We start from the raw sequence: 20,388 nt of genomic DNA, 5'->3' as shown, positions 1-20,388 counted from the left end.
TTGCAGCATCACTGGAATGGAAGTTTTTCCTGGATATGTTCATGAGTACTGATTCCGCTGAGATCAAGATGTTTTATGTATAATGTCAGTAAGATACGAAGTAACTAACAAATACAGACAATCTCCCCCTGATTCTTCAAGATTAATCACAGTAATATGTCCCGATAGAAGGCTCAGCTTGGCAATATCTAGTTCACTGTGAGGTAAACAAGGCAAAACAGCCCTTAGGTCGACCTTCTTAACCTTATCTGGGATTGCAGAGAATTCTGGGAAGTCTAGCACCTTCCTGATGGAACTTGATTTGTGAGAAGCAGTAATCCCACCTCAATTTATTCAACAATTGTGGATTGTAGTTCTTTATGCTGCCCATTGATAAACATGTTTTTCCTCTTCAGAATAATAATACCTTTAAAAAAAACTTTAACATAATCAGAAAACATTTTAATAGAGAATTAGCTGTTTCCTAGTGGTAGTTAATATGTTGCATGTTTTATTTTGGAAGGACATGATTAGTCCTCCATATGGCCTCTTATTATTATTTGTCTTCAAAGTTTCCACTTTTCACAATACTATAATCACAAATGCTTGAAACATTTTGTGAAACATGAATATGTAATATTCAGATTTTGCCCTCACATTTGTATTTGTCATTATGTTGCAAATATCATACCTGTGTGTTTAGTTCTTCCGTGACTGTTTAATACTTCACCTCACCTATAACTGTGTATCTACACGTTTAATGTTGCTACGGTGCCTTTTACAGCCTCGAATAACATTTAGCAAAATCCAACAGCAAATACATCCAGGAAATCTGGCAATTTGACAACACAGATTTGGCAGTTGTGGGCGGGAGAGTTCACTTTCACTTTGGACTGTCTTGCGTGTCAGTTCCACCATTTCTGAATCCATAAATAAGAGCTGCAGAATCAGAGACTGGAGACGAAGAGTGGAGAAGAAGAATATAGTAGAAAGCGCTGGATTAAAAGTGTTTAAAGCTATAATTTCTTAATTAAAGAGGTCAGCAAGTTAATCATAATAAATATCCCTTAGATAATAATTTTTATTATCAGACATGCCCATGAATATGTGTACAAAACATTTATAGAACACAATTAAGGGCTGCAAATGTGACATCTCACTTCTCTCATTGTTGATAAATGGAAGAGGGGGTGTTATATAAATAGTGCATTTCTAATGATAAAGTCAAAAACAGAGCAAAATAAATGTATGTAAAGATGACATAAATGTGACAAGATAAATATGTACTGTGTTATATAACAACATTTATTCAAGTCTGATATTATACATTTATTAAAGTCTCACATTAAGCACATAAGCTGTGAAAGGTAAACATTTCTGACCCTGTCACTGATCCATACCTGAGTAATGACACAGTAAGCTGCTGAACTGACAGGCTAGACTTTCCAAATTTAGTCTGAACCAAATGAAAAGGAAAAAAACAAAAAAAAACAAACATGTCTAACGAAAAAAAAAAAGAGAAAAAGAAATATCCATTTAAACCAAACCCTAGATTGTCAGGTGATAGCACATTATGTACACCAACAATATTGCAGTAATAAAGGCATTAATACGTGAACAGCATAGATTGAGTCTAAACTGGCACATGGTAGGACTAATCCAAAATAAAGTAATAAAACAGCAACCAGAATAATGAGTAATCAATGATGCTCTTATATTCATTAAAAAACTAAAACTTGTTAAACGTTTATTTTAATATAACACATCTTTGGATGACATTAAAATATTAAATGTGTTTAAAAAGTGCTGCTGTATCATGACAAGTGCTTACATGACTGCCATTCACTGGGGAAAAAAAGCTTATTTGATAGTAAAATCTGCATCAATCCTGTTTGTTTCTTTGTTAGTGGAGAGCTACAGTAAATCTTGGGGGACAAAGAGAGGATTACATGCTGGAGAGAATCCTGGGCCAGATTCATGTTCACAACTTAGATGGCACAAATCGTAGCTCACTGATCCAACAGGATGCTCTCTGACACTGTGTGTGTGTGTGTGTGTGTGTGTGTGCGTGTGTGTGTGTGTGTGTGAGCTTACTGTATGTAAACAAGCTGGTTACTTGAAGGATTTTTGGTTTTTGGCACGAAAAACCCACCACCATCAGTTCATATCATATCAGAAAGGCAAGAAAATAAAGTGAAGAGCCTCAAAAACAAGAAAAACAAATTACGCTTTGGTTGTCTGTTGCAGCTCTCCACCTGATAACATCTGGGATTAATATGAAATCTCAGAGGAATATGAGGTGTTCAGATAAGTAGCCGTGAGGGTGGGGCTCTAGGGACCTACAGTATGGTCATATATATGGAAATCTGTCCCTGTCTGTCTCACACTTCTTCAGCAGACCTGATGCAATGGCTTTCACAGCCCTCATAGTCTCAGTGCAAGTCGGGCTGATCAGGGATTCGGGCAGGAGGAAGCCGAAGTATCCTGTGTCCCTTAACTCAAACGCAAACGCGTACGGGATCCCGTTCCTGTACGCCCAATCGATAGAGCTGCCTGAGCTGACATCTGTGAGAGAGCAAGAAAAAAGATTAGAACAGTAATAATAGTTAGCTCTGTTTGGTTTGCTAATCTTGAGAGATACAATAAACTCACAGAGAGTTGTGGAGGCAGGTCCGTATCTGTACCTCACTCCATAGGCAGAGTACAGGGCTGTCACTGCACTGTGAGCCGCCGACTCCTGGAAAGTGAAAGCAAAAGGTCAGCTCGTTTCTTCACAGTAGGATTTAATATCAGGTTGCTCTCACAGATAATAACGGGTTTATTATTGGTTTGTTACTGAGAAAAAAATGTCTTACCACACAGCTGAAGTTGGGGATAGTGGCATACTTGTAGGAATAAGGGTAAAGCAGCATTTGGGCGTAGGCGTGGATGGATATGTATGCTCTGACATGCTTCTTGTGCTTACGCAGGAACTTGGCGACGGCCTTGACTTCGGGTTCCGATTCAGGGAAGGGACCACAGTAGGTGTCGTCGCAGGGATGAGAGGAGGCACCCTCATCTGGGAGAAGGATGCATTAAGAAACAGATCTGGATGTTCAAATCTAATTTTTGCTCAAATTTCTATCATATCTTTAAAAAGAAAGAGCTTGGGCACCGTGATGTGGATTCAATATATTCTGGACCCAGTCCAGCTACGGTGACTATGCAGGCAGTGAGAAGACATAGAGAGCAATACTGTGGGGGAAAAACTAATGCAGACACAGATTGAAATCACCAGTCACATCATAATGCCAAGGATAACAGAAGACAAAGACAATACGGCTCCAAAATGTTTTACAGAGAACCACTGACCCCACTGCAAAGACCGACCAACAGGAATAAATGTTTCTGGATGCTGTTACGTTTGGGGTTCTGACAAGCACGCTGCCCCCGTCTCTCCCTCTAACATACTACATTAGCACTGTTTGTGCTTAGAACAGTGAACTTCAGTGCATGTGCCCTTGTCCGATGTAAACGAGTGACGCAAAAAGTAAACATAAACCTGTGAACGAGACCGTGACCCGTCCTGAAAGGATTCACTCAGAGAAGAAAAGAGCACACTGAAACAGATCCTCACATGTAATGAGTGTCATATGAATCGTGCTGCCCCGAGAACCACACTGTTTTTACAATCTTAAACACAACTAGAAAAGCTCTGATTTAGATACGCAGATAGCCAGATTTTATGAGCTAATGTTCCTTTGGGGATGTAACACATGGTACTTCAATCACTCTGTTTTTCAACTCACGTTATATCTCTGTATGTCTGTCTGTACCACATAAATCTTTGCTGTGTTCTCAGAGTCCTCCCGGAGTGATGATGATTCAGCAGAACCCCCCCACCCCCCACCAACCACCCAACAGACACTAAATGACATCAAACATAGACTTTTGTCACCACACAAATATTTTATCCACAGCTTACACCCATTAATAGACAGGAAAGACTACATCAGCAACAGACTACAAGCAGCCTTGCCAAGCTGCAGGGTTTGTGTGTGTGTGTGTGTGTGTGTGTGTGTGTGTGTGTGTGTGTGTGTGTGTGTGTGTGTGTGTGTGTGTGTGTGTGCGTGTGTGTGTGTGTGTGTGAGCTTACTGTATGTAAACAAGCTGGTTACTTGAAGGATTTTTGGTTTTTGGCACGAAAAACCCACCACCATCAGTTCATATCATATCAGAAAGGCAAGAAAATAAAGTGAAGAGCCTCAAAAACAAGAAAAACAAATTACGCTTTGGTTGTCTGTTGCAGCTCTCCACCTGATAACATCTGGGATTAATATGAAATCTCAGAGGAATATGAGGTGTTCAGATAAGTAGCCGTGAGGGTGGGGCTCTAGGGACCTACAGTATGGTCATATATATGGAAATCTGTCCCTGTCTGTCTCACACTTCTTCAGCAGACCTGATGCAATGGCTTTCACAGCCCTCATAGTCTCAGTGCAAGTCGGGCTGATCAGGGATTCGGGCAGGAGGAAGCCGAAGTATCCTGTGTCCCTTAACTCAAACGCAAACGCGTACGGGATCCCGTTCCTGTACGCCCAATCGATAGAGCTGCCTGAGCTGACATCTGTGAGAGAGCAAGAAAAAAGATTAGAACAGTAATAATAGTTAGCTCTGTTTGGTTTGCTAATCTTGAGAGATACAATAAACTCACAGAGAGTTGTGGAGGCAGGTCCGTATCTGTACCTCACTCCATAGGCAGAGTACAGGGCTGTCACTGCACTGTGAGCCGCCGACTCCTGGAAAGTGAAAGCAAAAGGTCAGCTCGTTTCTTCACAGTAGGATTTAATATCAGGTTGCTCTCACAGATAATAACGGGTTTATTATTGGTTTGTTACTGAGAAAAAAATGTCTTACCACACAGCTGAAGTTGGGGATAGTGGCATACTTGTAGGAATAAGGGTAAAGCAGCATTTGGGCGTAGGCGTGGATGGATATGTATGCTCTGACATGCTTCTTGTGCTTACGCAGGAACTTGGCGACGGCCTTGACTTCGGGTTCCGATTCAGGGAAGGGACCACAGTAGGTGTCGTCGCAGGGATGAGAGGAGGCACCCTCATCTGGGAGAAGGATGCATTAAGAAACAGATCTGGATGTTCAAATCTAATTTTTGCTCAAATTTCTATCATATCTTTAAAAAGAAAGAGCTTGGGCACCGTGATGTGGATTCAATATATTCTGGACCCAGTCCAGCTACGGTGACTATGCAGGCAGTGAGAAGACATAGAGAGCAATACTGTGGGGGAAAAACTAATGCAGACACAGATTGAAATCACCAGTCACATCATAATGCCAAGGATAACAGAAGACAAAGACAATACGGCTCCAAAATGTTTTACAGAGAACCACTGACCCCACTGCAAAGACCGACCAACAGGAATAAATGTTTCTGGATGCTGTTACGTTTGGGGTTCTGACAAGCACGCTGCCCCCGTCTCTCCCTCTAACATACTACATTAGCACTGTTTGTGCTTAGAACAGTGAACTTCAGTGCATGTGCCCTTGTCCGATGTAAACGAGTGACGCAAAAAGTAAACATAAACCTGTGAACGAGACCGTGACCCGTCCTGAAAGGATTCACTCAGAGAAGAAAAGAGCACACTGAAACAGATCCTCACATGTAATGAGTGTCATATGAATCGTGCTGCCCCGAGAACCACACTGTTTTTACAATCTTAAACACAACTAGAAAAGCTCTGATTTAGATACGCAGATAGCCAGATTTTATGAGCTAATGTTCCTTTGGGGATGTAACACATGGTACTTCAATCACTCTGTTTTTCAACTCACGTTATATCTCTGTATGTCTGTCTGTACCACATAAATCTTTGCTGTGTTCTCAGAGTCCTCCCGGAGTGATGATGATTCAGCAGAACCCCCCCACCCCCCACCAACCACCCAACAAACACTAAATGACATCAAACATAGACTTTTGTCACCACACAAATATTTTATCCACAGCTTACACCCATTAATAGACAGGAAAGACTACATCAGCAACAGACTACAAGCAGCCTTGCCAAGCTGCAGGGTTTGTGTGTGTGTGTGTGTGTGTGTGTGTGTGTGTGTGTGTGTGTGTGTGTGTGAGTGTGTGTGTGTGTGCGTGCAAACTCACCACACCATTTCACTTTCCAGTTTCTGTTAGCGTCCACACCTCGGCAGTGAAACTTGTGATTTTTGGACCGTGTTTTCCTCCAGAACCGATCCTACAGGGAAAATAAAAAAGACACTGTCACTGTATGTCCACTTACTGTCAGACACATCCAACAAATACAGTTCTCTGCCAGCTCCGAAATAATCCGTCTGTCACTCACTGAGCCCCAGTGGGTCTGTTACTAACAGACAGATATGGAGACAGTGAGAGGCAGTTTTCACAGGCATTACTTTCACTGAAGTATACATAGATACTCATACAGAGATAAGCGCTGCATAAGGACAAAGAATGCATTATCTCTCTGCTATTGGGTTTTTTCAATTACAGTATGCATTCATATCTTGTAGGAGCAATGGGTTACCAGTTTTTATCTGAATACTGAATGAAATAAAGGGATTTCTCTGAGCCCTGCATTCTGCAAAGTATCAGAATAATGTAGTAAAATGTCAAAAAAAAAACAAAATCAAACTAGCTCAAAAAAAAATTCTGATAAATGCTGTTTGAAAATGAAAGTGATCAACGGTGAGGTTCAGTCTGTATTGCATAAGTAGAAAGTCCCTAATGTACCGTGGTCCAGCTGAAGTGATATCCATCCACATTGAAGACAGGCATGATGTAGAAGTTGAGCTGGTTGAGCAGTCGTCTCATCACTGAGTCATACTGGTATGAGCTGATGGCCTGTAATTATAATGTAAATCAGTATGATTACACGATATACTAGACCACACAGATCTAGACTGAGGTCTAACAATACAATTATATGTCATTAGTATGCACACATTGTTTTTTAAGATTTTATAAGCTTATGCATGTTCATTATCTCAGTTCAATGAATGCACCACTCTAGTGGCTTAACACTAGTAGGAGTGAGGGCTGGAGAGAGGAGATCTAGGCACTGATCTAATGCAGCTTAATACCTGCTCATTAATCAGACTCAGGCCAAGGTTAATGTGAACAAAGATAGCACTCTGACCTCCGGTGGCCAACCCAAGTTACTACATCACAGTGAACTCGCATTTAGGGGCATGTGTTTGGGTTAGGGCATCTTTGACTGTTCCCAAGTCAAATGTTTTCCCTTGTTTTTTCCCCCCTTATTTACTTTTATGTAAATCTGTTTTTGATTTCCTGCTGCTTTTCCCTCCTTCCTTCACTCAGGTCCTACTCTCTCCTTTTATCCTTGTTTGAAGAATTGCCTTCTGAACATGTAAGTCCATATAATGACCAAAGGTTAATTAGTAATGTACTTTGATTTCTGTCTCTCTACGATAAGATAGAAGTAATCCATCATTCAGGGAAGTGTATGCAAACAGAATGATTCTAGAGCACAACAAATCATTACCTTATTACCCTTTTTTGTTTATTTTTTCGTATAGTTGAGGTTCATAATGCAAGAATTCCTCAAAACAGGCCACGACTCAGTGCTTTAAATTGATATTCATATAGTTTCCTTTAATTACCAGAATTTCCTGGCAGTCACTGTGTTACAAATCCCACTCATCTGGCATTTAAGTACAAAACGAGCAATTAAAGGTTCTTGCAGTTAATGTTTGACTCTGGTCGTGTACCGTCCACACTTCAGAGGGTACTAACTAAGACTTTAAGGCTGTGATGGAATTCGTGTAAATGTTTGGTCCATGTTCAACATCTGAACGATAATGGGTATTCTTAAGTATTTGCATAACTACGCATGACAAGCGAACAGATGTTCATGTTTTCTCGAAGACCGAAGAGACCAAACATCACAGGCTGCTCGCTGCAGGCCATCATTCAGGCTTAAGTTCAGGAAGGTAGGCGTTGCTGTAGAGACACTGTAGAAACATGCAATGGTGCAAACTGATACCGTAACTTCAAACAATGATTTAATTTTCAAATTTGTAGGCTAGGAAAAACAAGACTACCTCTTTGACAAACCACTGGCAGAAGGCAGGTCCGATCCACTCTCGAGCATGAACCCCGCAGTCGATCCACACGGCTTTCTTCTGGGGACGACTTGTCTTTCCTAGCTGACAGGAGACAAGAGCTGTCAGATTTAGAGCAGCATGTGTATGAAGCTGTGTTTTTTTTTTTTTGTTTTTGTTTTTAAGTGTGTGTCTCATGCCTTCGCTCCTACCTGAAGCACATACAACGGTCTTCCCTCGTATGATTTCCCAATGGAGAACATTTCAACCAGGTCTGGGTTGGTTCTGTTCATCTCAAACATCCAGCTCTGGATCTTCAGGGCAGAAAATAATTTAGAATGTGAATCCATGAATTGTTAATAAGGTTTTTTTCAGGAATAAATATAATATTTCAAAGCTTGATAGAGTTAAAAACTTTCTAAGATGCTACTGTTTTTATGAGTGTGATGTGTAATGTTTATGTATATGCTCCTGTGCGTCATGTGTGAGCATTCGTGCGAGGTTCTGTCTTTGCCTTCATGATGCGTCTGCACGGTCACACCGAGACATTATGTGTGTAAGTGTGTGCGTTTTACGGTGGAGGAGAGGATCAAAGCTCAGAGCACTAAAGATTTAATGTAGGCTCTCGGGATCTGTGTGTGGAATTCCTGCTGCTTCGTAGGGCCTGACAGATTCATGAACCGGGAGCATGATCGACCTGGGAAAGTAAACACTCTGAAGCCGTGAAGTGTCTGACGTAGAGCGAGTGTCTGTGTGTGAGAGCACGAGGTTGTGGGAGAGCGACCTGTGGAATGGGGTAATTGGGAGTTTGAGAGCACCTTAGGGAGGTCGTTGTGTTTGCTCTGTGCGTGCATTAGATTAGCAGAGGAAAGAGAGGGATAGGTAAGGTAAGATGGTGGGTTTTGCATCTACCTCTTCCAGAGAGTGGTAAACCTCGTAGTCATACTGAGACTCTGACCTCCGCTTGCGAGAGGAGCGATATCCTGTCTGCTTTTCAATTTCCTTCTGCAGATTGGAGATAAACACCCTGTGGATGGGGAGAGTCGGGACACTTACGTGGATTACTTACTTTAAAAAATAAAAATAAAAATGTCTTCTTTTGTACATATGTTTGCACCTGTTCTTAATACAGAGATTCTTGTGACAAATGTCATAACTATTGGTCAATAAATCTTTTAAAAAGGCTTTATAGATCAGTTATTAAAATCTTTTGGGTTGCCAGATCATGAAAAATAGTGTGGGTCAGGTTATATATCCTCCTCTAGCATAGCATAGTCTGTTTTTTAGCTTTGTAATTTATCTCAATGGATTATTACAAAGCAATACACCATGTTTATATACAATACACCAATATTCACGACTTACTAAAGCTTATATGGAAGTGAGTAAGCAAATACTACAGAGTCTGACTTCATAAGAAGTCATCCTGCACTTATTTTACAAATGTTAGTGCAGGGCTGTACGCTTACATTGTTCCACTGCAATAATCCAGCAAATATGTATTTTATTTATCTATTCATGACTGTCCAATTAGTTCACAAAATGTAAAAAAAAAAAAAAAAGTAATACCAAAGCAAAACACCCTGCGTTAGGTGTTAAAGAGGAAGACAATGTTATGATAGGGGAGGATAAAAATGCCAAAAGCTTTCGGTGAAACATGCCAGATCACAAAGGGGGTTTATAAGATGTTTCACAACCTGAAAGCCTGAATGTTGTGACTGTTCTAATGGATTACTTATTGCTCATCAACAAAGTATTGATGAATGAATTCATTGCCCTTAATAAAGCCTGTAGTTGCAACTTACAAACCCTTTGATGGTTTTTCTATGTTGTGTGTTTGTAAGCAAAATGTCCTTGCTGTCACAGTTTGACATTTGCCAACACAAGTGACATGCAAGAGTATAAAATCAAAATAATACAGATATTCAAATTCAATATTTTGTAACAGTGGGTCCCTAATGTCAGTATATTCTAACTGAATGTAATATATCTACTGAGTGTTGAGTATGAAGTGGTGGCGCAGGGGTCCTGGATCTACTGTTGACACATATCTAATGTCAATTAAACAGCTGTTCTCACTCATCCTCTTCTATTCCAGTGTTAAACCAGATTTCCACATCAGCACTCACTCTGTCTGATAGGACAAGCGATACCATTTATGCCACTGCTGCCTACCAGCAAATAAAATGTGTTGCAAATGAGCCGAAAACCATAATTATCACCATCATTATCTGTCTAAAGACTTGTTTCCTGTCTGATCAGACCCTATGCCTCTTCACATCCCACGCCAACCTAAAACAGATGATGTGATCTTTTTTCACAGCAGCTATGTGGGCAGCCATATTCTCCTAAAATATACTTCTTCATAAGCTACATGTAAGTTTTTATCCATAACTACTTGTATAACGTTTTAAAAAGTCGGATAAAAAAATGAGATGTTCTCAAAAATTCACCCTCAAAACCTCAACCACCTTCCAAAGACTGTGTCCCCTGCAGTGTAAACCATTTTTTGAAAAATCCTAAGTCAATCAACAGAGAGTAGAAAAAAAAAAAAAAAAAAAAAAACTCATCCTCAGATCTGCAATTCCTCCCTCAGGACAGAGATGACAATGGAAGTCTAGCTTCAGCTGCGGCTGCTTTGATAAAACTCCATCATTTCAACGTTAATTTTGATGAAGGATGGGGTAGAGAGATGAAAGGGTTGCTCTTTGGAGCAGACTGGGAGACAGGCTCTGATGTGCTGTGTGTATGTGTGTGTTTATGTGTGTCCCAGCTTTGAGGAAGTGTGAGGTCTTTTGCATGCTAACTGTGGCCGACTCTGCATGTGCAAACCGTATATTCAGGATAGGGGAAAGCTGGGTAATTGCAATGCCCAGCAGATGTATCGCTGGGTGTAAAGGCTTTGCTTTGCCAACAAAATCACCCAATATGTGAGGGTACACTAACGAACATGCACGTGCACTGCAGTATGTCTCTGCACCTATGGCTCCTGGTCTTTCCAGTCTTACCGATAATCAATATCTTCCTGCTTTAAGCGTGCACGTAGGTCTCGCGTGTTGTTGCGTTTCACGTGGACATCCACGGTGGCATTGTGACAGATGAGAGAAACACTGTTGGGCTGCCAAAAGTCCACCTACAGGGACACAACAAAGACATTAGATCATAAGTTACGGTGAGATATGAGTGGGAGATGTGGATGTGTATCCTCTGTCATGATATATGTAATGTGTATGTATTTTTACATCATAATATATAAATATATTTTACTTCAAAATGTAAGAAAAAAACTGGTGACATGATCCATCTACAACAACATTAAAAAAAATAAAGTTAAAAAGAAAAAATGTAAAGCACATACTACACTGTATATTATGACATAGTTAAACATCCCAGAAAATCAATTGAGAAACTGCAAAAGAACCAGAAATTAATGTCTATTTTTGGCTGATCCAGTAAATTAAATGAATGTATTTAATAGACAGAAAACACTGAAACTCAAAAATCATCAAAAAACACAGTGGAGTCTGCAACAGAAAATTCTCTCCTCATTGATATTTGTACTTTAGATGTGTGTCATTTGATAACACTAAACTAAACTAAACTAAAGCCCAAAAGAAAGACCTTATTATCTCATCTGCTGGGTGTTTAAAACAGCATCAGACATTTGTTGATGATGACCAAATTGTTTTAGTCAGACCTTGACAGTTTAACCTTCCTCTGGTCTCTACCCTCAAGTGATGAAGTAAATCAGGGGAATCCTGATGACTCCACAGCGTTAATGGGACAAAACACACTCTGCCGTGTCCCATTAACCAGCAGCGAACGGCCGCTTCACTCTCCGCTGTTTGACCTCATATTAGCAACAAAAATCCTGTCTTTCAGCACTTGTTATCAGGCCGTGATAGTCCGGTCTGTTAGCTTTAGCTGAAATGGACAGCCCATTGGCCGATCGTGCTGGCCAACCAAATAAACACAGACACCATGTGGCAACTGTGATAAAACAACAGAGGAAGAGAAACTAAGAGAAAGACAAAAAGAGTATTTTTGAGTAAACTGGAAAAGCACTGATCTACAAAACGACACACAGAAGAGAAAAGATAGAGAATACTGTACATTCAGGACGTTCACACACGTCTGTGTTTGCAGGGATGTGTGAACGTCCTCAGCTGGCCTTCATTTCCAGCATGGGGGCAGAGACACGCAGGCTGGCACACATGCTTGTTAATGTGTCAATTGGTTTAATGGTTTACAGAATGCATACCAGATTTCATTTAACGTCCTGTAGAGCTCCAAGGAGTGGAGAGCCCTCAGCTGGAATGTTTGGTGCCCTTGAGTATAAACCGCTCTCTATCGCTGCACTTTTATGGCATTTCCAAATGGTTAAGTACCCCAAAGGCTTCAGCAATGCTCCTCTGTTAGCCAAACAAATCCAAAACACATATGCCTTAAAAGCACTAAAACATCTCTGATTAGATAATACGACTCCTCAAAAACAATACCCTCAATTTAAAATTTTATAGCTGTATTTATATATACAGTCTTTGTCTGCTTTATAAATCTTTAATCCCTTGACAATGTAATTTTTCTTTTTCTTGTGTGAGTGTGTCAGTGTATGCAGGGTAGCTATTGAATTTGTGTTGTTTTGGTTTTGGTTTTGTAATACAGGCGTGGGCAGCACTAGAAAGGAAAAGTTATAGTTCTATAAAATGAGCTGGCTTATTCCTCGAGGCAGATGTGGTGAAGCTGTAGCTGAGTGTTTATATGTTGAGTAAAAAGAAATCAAGTTGGGCAAAGTAAACAGTTATTGAATGTGTATCGTAGGTCTAACCGCTGTATGTTTTCTGAATCATGCCAGCTGTTTGACACGTTTCACGGCTTGATTTTGTTTGTTCTAATATAAAAAAAAAAAAACCTTTAAAAAGGAACACTTCCAACATTTTGGGAAATTTCCTAATTCACTCTCTTAGTGAATAGTTACAGAAGAATATGAAATATGACGCTACAGCTAGCAGCCAGTTGGCTTAACTTACCAAAATACTGGAAACAATAGGAAGCAGCTAGTGTGGCTTAGTCCAAAGCTAACAAAGCTACTCCTTTAACAATGCTGTAAACGACTTTGTGGAAACATGGGTCATGGGTCAAGTGCGAAGAGTACAGAGTAAATTCACCCACTACAAATTCAATGTTTATTCTTAAAATCCTGTATAGCTCAGTCTAAATATAAATGTCCTCCTGCTCAGAGGAGACAGCCTGCGACGGTGATGTCATCTATAGACAAATGCTGAAACCTCTCCATAGTACAGTAATAACGGAATAATTCATATGCCGCAATGACAGCAGCCATGGTGCTTTCGCTAAGATATTAGCACATCTGTTTCCCAGATTTAATCCTTGGAGCATTTAACACAATACTTCAACAGTATGAGCTAAGAGACAGAGACAGTCACTGATTCTGTGTCACTGCCCCATCAAACAACGTTGGACCATTAGAGATTTCTATTTATGTCAGTTCAGGCGTTGAAACAATAAGCTGTTTTTGTCAAGTAGCAGCTAATTTCATAATCCATTAATTGTTTAAGTAATTTTTCAAACAAACAAATTCCAGCTGCTCAGTTGCGACGAGCTTTCCTTTGCCGTATGTAATAATAAACTGAGCATATTTAGATTTTGGTGTAATTGTCAGATAAAACAAAACGATCTGATGAAATCACCCCGGGCTTTAGGAAATCATTTATAATCATTACAAGTTGCTGGAATTAACAAGCAACATCCCATGTGTCCCATTTTAGGCAAAATCATAAACATGTTCTCCGGAAGCTGAAGTGGAAACAGCGCACAAAAGTGATTATTACCTTTTTGTAGAAAAACCTTATCTTGACGGTAGATAGCTTTAGTGAGGGTTCATCTCCGGGCTGTCACACAGTGTGTCCAGGACTGACAGGTTCACTGTAAACATGTATCTGTTCGTGCAGGTCATTTATGTAGATGGGACTCTGTTCAATCATGGTGGCTTTTATAGCTCACCATGCTATTTACCATTTAGATTGCATCAGTTTATCTGAAGCTCTTCTAGAAAATGCAAAAGGATTTTTCATGGCACTGGGAAAATATTTCACAGGAGCAGGTTAAACGTTAAGTCAATCGGCCATTGAGTGCAGCCAAAACATTTTTTTTACATGAAGAAATGTGTTATTTTGTTGACGATGGATCTGATTCTTGATTCTTTTGCATTTAGTGTACAGTAGTTATTTATTATTTGACCTCTTGCCTTGGCTGAGGCTGAAAAACTTCGACTCTGGCACTGGAAGCATGGCAGTGTGGCTAAGCTACTGAATACACATGTCCACAGCTGTCCAAACAGTCGCTGCCACTGCCTTGGTTGGGCCTCGGAGCATCGTGTCCGCTGTCCTTCCATACATGAAACTCAGGCCAGATCCTGACCGGCAGCCTGGCTCTCGCCCGGTTTCCCTCACCGCAAGTCATAAACATTTACTGAGGTCTCTTTTGTCCTCTTCTGTCCTCCTTTTCCCTGCTCAGAGACGTGTTGGTCCTGGACCATTTGACCTGAACCTGGACAAATGCCTTTCATATATGCTGTTCCAAGCTGAAACTGACCACACCGCCCCGGGGCATTGGCCATGATTTTACACATTCACTCCAAACAAACTTTTATAAAATGTTTTAGTTACTTGTTTAGAGTTCTCATATTTTATTTATTCAATTAGCTGTTGCAATTACATTATGTGCAAGTTTTGTTTTCCTATAGTTAACACTACATTAAAAACTTCCTCCTAAGAAATTATGAGGAATTTTCCGACCCATAAAGTAAAATTGTGACATGCAGTTGAAAGCTCTGACAAAGCTAGCAAGTGGACCTTGTGTTAAAATTATATTTTCTGATATAAGTTGTTTTATTTCATCATAAGATCTGAAGACCTCATTTCAAAGCCTTCTCCACACTGCCATAAATAAAATTTGAAATCTGAAGTGTAAAAAATACCAGAATCTCAAATATGTGTGTATTGTAACTGCTTTTAATGCGAACCCGTGAGCTTCCTGAAATCCCCAAACTCCAAGCAGTAGCTACAGCCCCTCATTGCCTGCTATTTTATTATGATGAAAATGAATGAATTACACCTACTCTCCCAAACTATGAGAATTAAAAGGGCAGTTCTGAATTTTTGATATATGGGGCTGTAATTTACCTGCTGCTGGGAGTATTCAAGCTTGGAGATCTGGTCAGTGTCAAAATATATTAATTATTCCATTGAGGATTAACACATTATGTTTTAGCACTGAAGTTAATCACCGAATCATTTCTGTTATTCAAATATATCTCAAAAAAGAAAAAAAAATTCTAAAGTCAGACTGTCTTCCAAATATTAGACTTTATTGATTTACATACATTTTCTTTGCTCTTCTCTTCTCTATTTTTTTTGTCGTCTTTGATCCACTATTCATTAATTATTGCTGGAAAATTATCACCAGTATCACACTAATATTCCCAAATATGCTTTGATCTGTCAAAAGCACAATTGCTCTAAATGCACCGTTCAGCTGCAGACAGATGACAGTACAGGAAGAGCTGTTTTTTTTTTTTTTTTTTTTTAATCCGCTGTTCAATCAATTATTCAAAGAGGTTCTTTGGCTCTTTGTTCAGTTGAGGGCAGCCTTAGAATTGCATCATGCTTCTTAAGCTTTAGAAACAATCTTTGCAAACTATAACAATGTGCAAAGGAAGGTCATACATTCTCTGAAGGCTGATGGGTAATTACTCCCAAATGAGTTTGGGAAGAGAGGCAAGGCCTATGAGTCCTCCTGGGTTTCCTCCTAATTTCAGTATCTTTGAAAACACATGTTCATATAGTTTCTTAACTTTAAGATATCCAAGCATTCAGTAAGAAAAAAATCTTCTGTATTTTCCTCAATTTTTCTCTCAGGGTTTCTCACTGAAATGAATACAGAGCATCCTATCAACAGTATCTCAGTCTCGCAGACAGGGAATACGTCCCGACTGTGACAGATGACCACGCTCGGCTGCTCATCGTCGCTCTGTTTTGCCTATCTCTGTCCCCAGCCCTCTGTCACATCGACCCCCCCCCCCCCTCCATATTACCACCACTGTCATGCCTCACTCTGTCTGTGACTGCTGTTCAAGTGTCATAGAAAGACCACGGGGGAACTACGGGCTGGTATGAGTAGAATAACAACAGATATTAGGGCATTTCACAAAAGAACAAGTCAATACAAAATAGATTTTGAAGTCAAGTTATTCAAACCACTGTGTGATGAGATGTTACTGACTTGGATCACGCATAAATACAGTACATCATACGGCAGAATACATATAGGAAAGAGAGAGTGTGTGTGTGTGTGTGTGTGTGTGTGTGTGTGTGTGTGTGTGAGGGAAATTTAAGAAAAAAAATTAATGCAAACCTTCATATGTGCCAGAATTTTCTTGAGCACTTGGACCTCCTCGTCATTACTGGGAGTTATTCTGAAGACTTGATCGCTGCAAAAACAACAGACCTGGGTCAGGTTACAGCTGGGATCAAAGTACCCTGAAGGGCTTTTTACTCCACTAAAATACACTGTAACAGGGCTTGGATGCATTTTTGCTAAGTGCACATCATTTAAAAAAAAAAAAAACATCTGGGCCACGGCGTCACAGGTAATGCAACCACCTTTTTGTGCTGATTGAAGGTGACACTTATAATAGCAGATGTTTGATGGTGAAATGGGTGGTTCCTCTTTCAGAGTCCTATAGATGACAGGGTCAAACCCCAGTCAAACAATCTGTGCGAGACATCATTATAGGATTATATTTCATCGTTTCCAGCTCTGCAGGTAAAGCACCTGGGACTATTCTTTGGTGGATACAGTAGCAGCAGCTGTTTCGCATTTTCATTCTGCAAATAGATCAATCGAATATTAAATATGTACTGCAAATTGTGTAAAACACCTGTTAATATAGCAAACCTTTTTCTCAAGTGGGAAAATTAATATATATACGACTTGTCAATCACTTTAATGTGTTTGCCAATGCCTTATCTAATGTTTTTTTTGTGGTGTTTATCAGGTAGAAACAAAGTCTAGCCAGAAGGAGTAAATCATTTATGAATATAACGCTACAATGTGAAAGGCAAGACACTGTGCAATGTCTTGGATAATTGTTAGATAAAACCATAGACGGAGATTTGATGCTTAGCTTTGTTTTGTCTGCCAGAACTCATTGACTAAATGAGATTTAAGATGTTTAAACATCTGTGGTCAGATCGCCTCTTTGCTGATTTTGATTACCTAATTCAATTTTGTGAATCAAGAATCAAGAATGTATTTTAATCAAGTGCAGAATAAGTTAAGCATTTACTTTGGGGGGGGGGGGGTAAAATTGGTTGTAATTCAATATAAAAATCCCTCTTGTTGTTGTTGTTCTTCTCATGTGAATCCTGTCAGATAATTCAAAGAAAAACTGGAAGCAGACAGAAGAAGCTTGAGAGTGTTTCAAACTGAATTTGCAAACCGCATCTTTTATATTGCCTTACTACAAAACAAAGGCGCTCTTTATCCTCATCATGAATCTTACATAGCGCTGCTTTTACTCTGGAGGGCACAGTTTCTGGGGTTGACCTTAAAGCGAACATGCTGCCAATAATTCATTAAAGCCTCTTAATTATAGTCTCTCTTTGTTCGCCTAGGTACCTGTCTGTCCCCCTGTTCTGTCTGTGACTGCTTTGCTGTCTCTCTCTCTCTTTCTCCCATGGTGTCTTCCTCTCTCACATTTTGCTCCTTTCAAAGAGCGGTGCTTTTTTTTTTTTTACAATGTGTCACACAGGAAGCTGGGCCTCTCTAAACAAAGGTGGCAGTAGGCCACTCTGAGGTCTGGGGAACAAAAGGACCAGGGCACCCAAACGCGAGCGACCACCCCATTTTCAGCGACCACAACGCACACTGTTCCGTTTCCATGGCAACAGCAACGCTCAAGGCCGCGAGTAGTTTTTTGGAGGTTAAAATGATTCAAAGTACTGTGAAGTCAGTACCGTGGATGCGGGCAGATTTCGAACTTGAAAAACAAACTTGTAGTACAATATTTTCTCTGCGTCTGAAACATCAGAGGAGTGTGTGTTCACAGATTTTCAATCAAGCTTCACCGGTGTAAGAAAGCAGAACTTACTGCAGGGGCCAAACACAGTGAGAAAATAACGTGGCATCACAAAGCTTCCCTGTAATCCATATTGTACCATTTCTTTTTTTTTTCTCCATCTTTTAGAGATGACAACATGACAAAGTGTTTTTTTGTGGCGGAGCTGGTCTGACGGAGGACTTTTGCTTTGCATCTACCAGCTGCAGGGCTTTTCTACACTAAAGCTGTCTCTAAGTTGTCAGTCTGTTGATTCCCACAGAAGGACTCTCTCTCTCTGGGATGGAAGCAATTTGTTTTTAAGACAATCTGGCCTCCAAACCGAGAAGTTGACTCTCAGTTGTGTTTTGATATTTTACAGCACAATCGTCCTCTCTCCATTTTCAGACTCCAAATCTCAGTGCTCCATAATATCAAGATGCTCTTTTAAAGAAATGATATGACAATAAATATCTTTTTAGATTAAAGGTTCCCTGCTCTCTCCCGTTTTCCGAGTGAAACGGGCCCCCACCCGCAGCACTGCATATTGGGACTTTCTGTGTCAAACAAGAGGTGGTGTGAGCTATACGCAATTTTTGGAGTACATCCAAAATATATGTTGTTTGAGACAGCCGAGGAGGGGGTTTCCAGCAGAGGTAGTCTCCCCTCTTCCTCTGCTAAATTACATCAAAAGCTCTTTTGAAAAACAGACCATAAATACTTTATATACCAAGTGTCCAGCCAGATGGTCCCATTGAAGATTAGGGTCTAAGTGGAGAGGTGTTTGCTCCACATTCAGCCTCATAAACATATAGACAGACTGCATCTTTCTTTGTTGAAAATGACTGCTCACAAATTTGTTGTTTCTGGTAATTATAGAAACACGTGGCTGAACAAAGACAGCTGCTAGTTTGCTGCCATCTTACAACTACAATTTCTGAAATTATTACTCTGAGCAGTTTGACAGGCTACTGTTGCTGCAAGCATCCCCACTGTCATCTGTGCCTATCGTGAGCAATCTGAACGCCTCTCTGCACATAGTCTTATCCACATGCCATCACAAAACAAAAACAGTCTGGAAAGATTATGGAGTAAACTTAAAACGTTATTATTATGTCTCAAACACGAAATATGTCCCAAAACGATGAAGAAGATGGTGAACATAAAAGACTTTCTTTGTTCTTTCCCTCTTCTTACTATCATCATAAGATAAAGCCCGTCTCTTGATGTGAAGATCTCTGCAGACAACACTTCAGTCTCTGCTGTGTTAACATGAACGAGAACCCCCAGTTTAGTGCGCCCAGGCTCCCATGAGCCCCAGAAATGAATGGGAGTCTTTACTCACCCTGCGTAGCGGTTGCTGTAGAGATAGGCACCGGCGGGACATAGCACGTTACTGCAGATTATCACACAAGGCAGTAAAACGGAGGCGCGAAATGCGCTCCAGTGGTCCAGTGCCATCCTTGGCCAGCAGATCAAAGGCGGGAGACACCGATTGTGCTACTTTGCAGGATGCACACCAACTTATCAAAAGAGAGAGTGAGAGAGAGAGAGAGAGAGAGAGAGAAGCTCAAACGTCCAGCGCACCATCAGCAGATTGGCCAAACTCACTCACTTTGTGGCGCTGCACTCTCGTGTCTCGCTTCTTCCTCTGACACAGAAGGTGCAAAAGGTGCGAGAGTCGGTCAGCTGGCACAAGGGAAGCATTTACCACCTCTCTGAAGCTCTGGAGGGGAATCACAGGGGAGGCAGCAGCCCTTTTTAAAAAATGAGGAGGACCTGAGTCACGTGGCCCGGTGTCGGCGAAAAGTTGGTAACTGGATCCGTCTGTGGCGCACACTGTGCGCTCACCGGATCATCTGTAGTGTCTCATGAACACATAAACACACGCAATGTGATTTTTTTCAAATGGCAAATCAAGTGTCTCAACGTTTTAAGTCGATGCATGAAGTTCTCTGTGGAGACATGAAGTGTATCAAGTAACTCGTCTTTATCACCCCAGAACAACAGAGTCATTCTTCCAGTGTGCTCAGCTCAGAGACACTCAGCTCTTTTCTTGTTTTGATAAAACATCTGAGGGCTGATGTGCTGTGCTGTCCACTGGTCTATCTTCATGCCAGTAATGGACATTTAGTTCAGATGTAACACACATTGGTTGCTGATTTTTTTTTCTCTAAAGTATCTTTAGGCATAAATTG

The 20,388-nt window shown here is 40.5% G+C and overlaps 2 protein-coding genes across 2 annotated transcripts; both read right to left on the bottom strand.

The window, feature by feature from the left end:
• Positions 1-1,054: 1,054 nt before the first annotated feature.
• LOC130161364 (carboxypeptidase A6-like) lies at positions 1,055-3,105 on the bottom strand. The gene is made up of 3 exons (XM_056364620.1): positions 2,835-3,105; positions 2,632-2,716; positions 1,055-2,544 (listed from the first exon to the last, which is right to left on the bottom strand). Exons 1-3 carry the CDS (start codon positions 2,889-2,891, stop codon positions 2,330-2,332), a joined length of 357 nt encoding a protein of 118 aa, XP_056220595.1. The 5' UTR covers positions 2,892-3,105; the 3' UTR covers positions 1,055-2,329.
• A 950-nt stretch (positions 3,106-4,055) lies between these two features.
• Positions 4,056-19,905, bottom strand: cpa6 (carboxypeptidase A6). The gene is made up of 11 exons (XM_056364563.1): positions 19,536-19,905; positions 16,507-16,582; positions 11,079-11,203; positions 8,983-9,097; positions 8,283-8,384; positions 8,071-8,175; positions 6,740-6,850; positions 6,134-6,224; positions 4,876-5,078; positions 4,673-4,757; positions 4,056-4,585 (listed from the first exon to the last, which is right to left on the bottom strand). Exons 1-11 carry the CDS (start codon positions 19,649-19,651, stop codon positions 4,371-4,373), a joined length of 1,344 nt encoding a protein of 447 aa, XP_056220538.1. The 5' UTR covers positions 19,652-19,905; the 3' UTR covers positions 4,056-4,370.
• Positions 19,906-20,388: the final 483 nt, after the last annotated feature.

The sequence above is a fragment of the Seriola aureovittata genome, chromosome 20 (genome assembly GCF_021018895.1).
Source record: "Seriola aureovittata isolate HTS-2021-v1 ecotype China chromosome 20, ASM2101889v1, whole genome shotgun sequence".
Lineage (NCBI taxonomy): Eukaryota > Metazoa > Chordata > Actinopteri > Carangiformes > Carangidae > Seriola > Seriola aureovittata.
This window is presented reverse-complemented; position numbering and strand designations above follow the sequence as displayed.

What these genes read in the sequence shown, in the direction of transcription:
- cpa6 (XM_056364563.1), bottom strand. Translation starts at nt 19,651, where the DNA reads ATGGCACTGGACCACTGGAGCGCATTTCGCGCCTCCGTTTTACTGCCT. An exon ending in TCCCCAACTTCAGCTGTGTG is followed by an intron (nt 4,758 to 4,875) that starts GTAAGACATTTT and finishes TTCACTTTCCAG; the next exon opens with GAGTCGGCGGCTCACAGTGC. An exon ending in ACCTGCCTCCACAACTCTCT is followed by an intron (nt 4,586 to 4,672) that starts GTGAGTTTATTG and finishes GCTCTCTCACAG; the next exon opens with ATGTCAGCTCAGGCAGCTCT.
- LOC130161364 (XM_056364620.1), bottom strand. Translation starts at nt 2,891, where the DNA reads ATGCTGCTTTACCCTTATTCCTACAAGTATGCCACTATCCCCAACTTC. An exon ending in TCCCCAACTTCAGCTGTGTG is followed by an intron (nt 2,717 to 2,834) that starts GTAAGACATTTT and finishes TTCACTTTCCAG; the next exon opens with GAGTCGGCGGCTCACAGTGC. An exon ending in ACCTGCCTCCACAACTCTCT is followed by an intron (nt 2,545 to 2,631) that starts GTGAGTTTATTG and finishes GCTCTCTCACAG; the next exon opens with ATGTCAGCTCAGGCAGCTCT.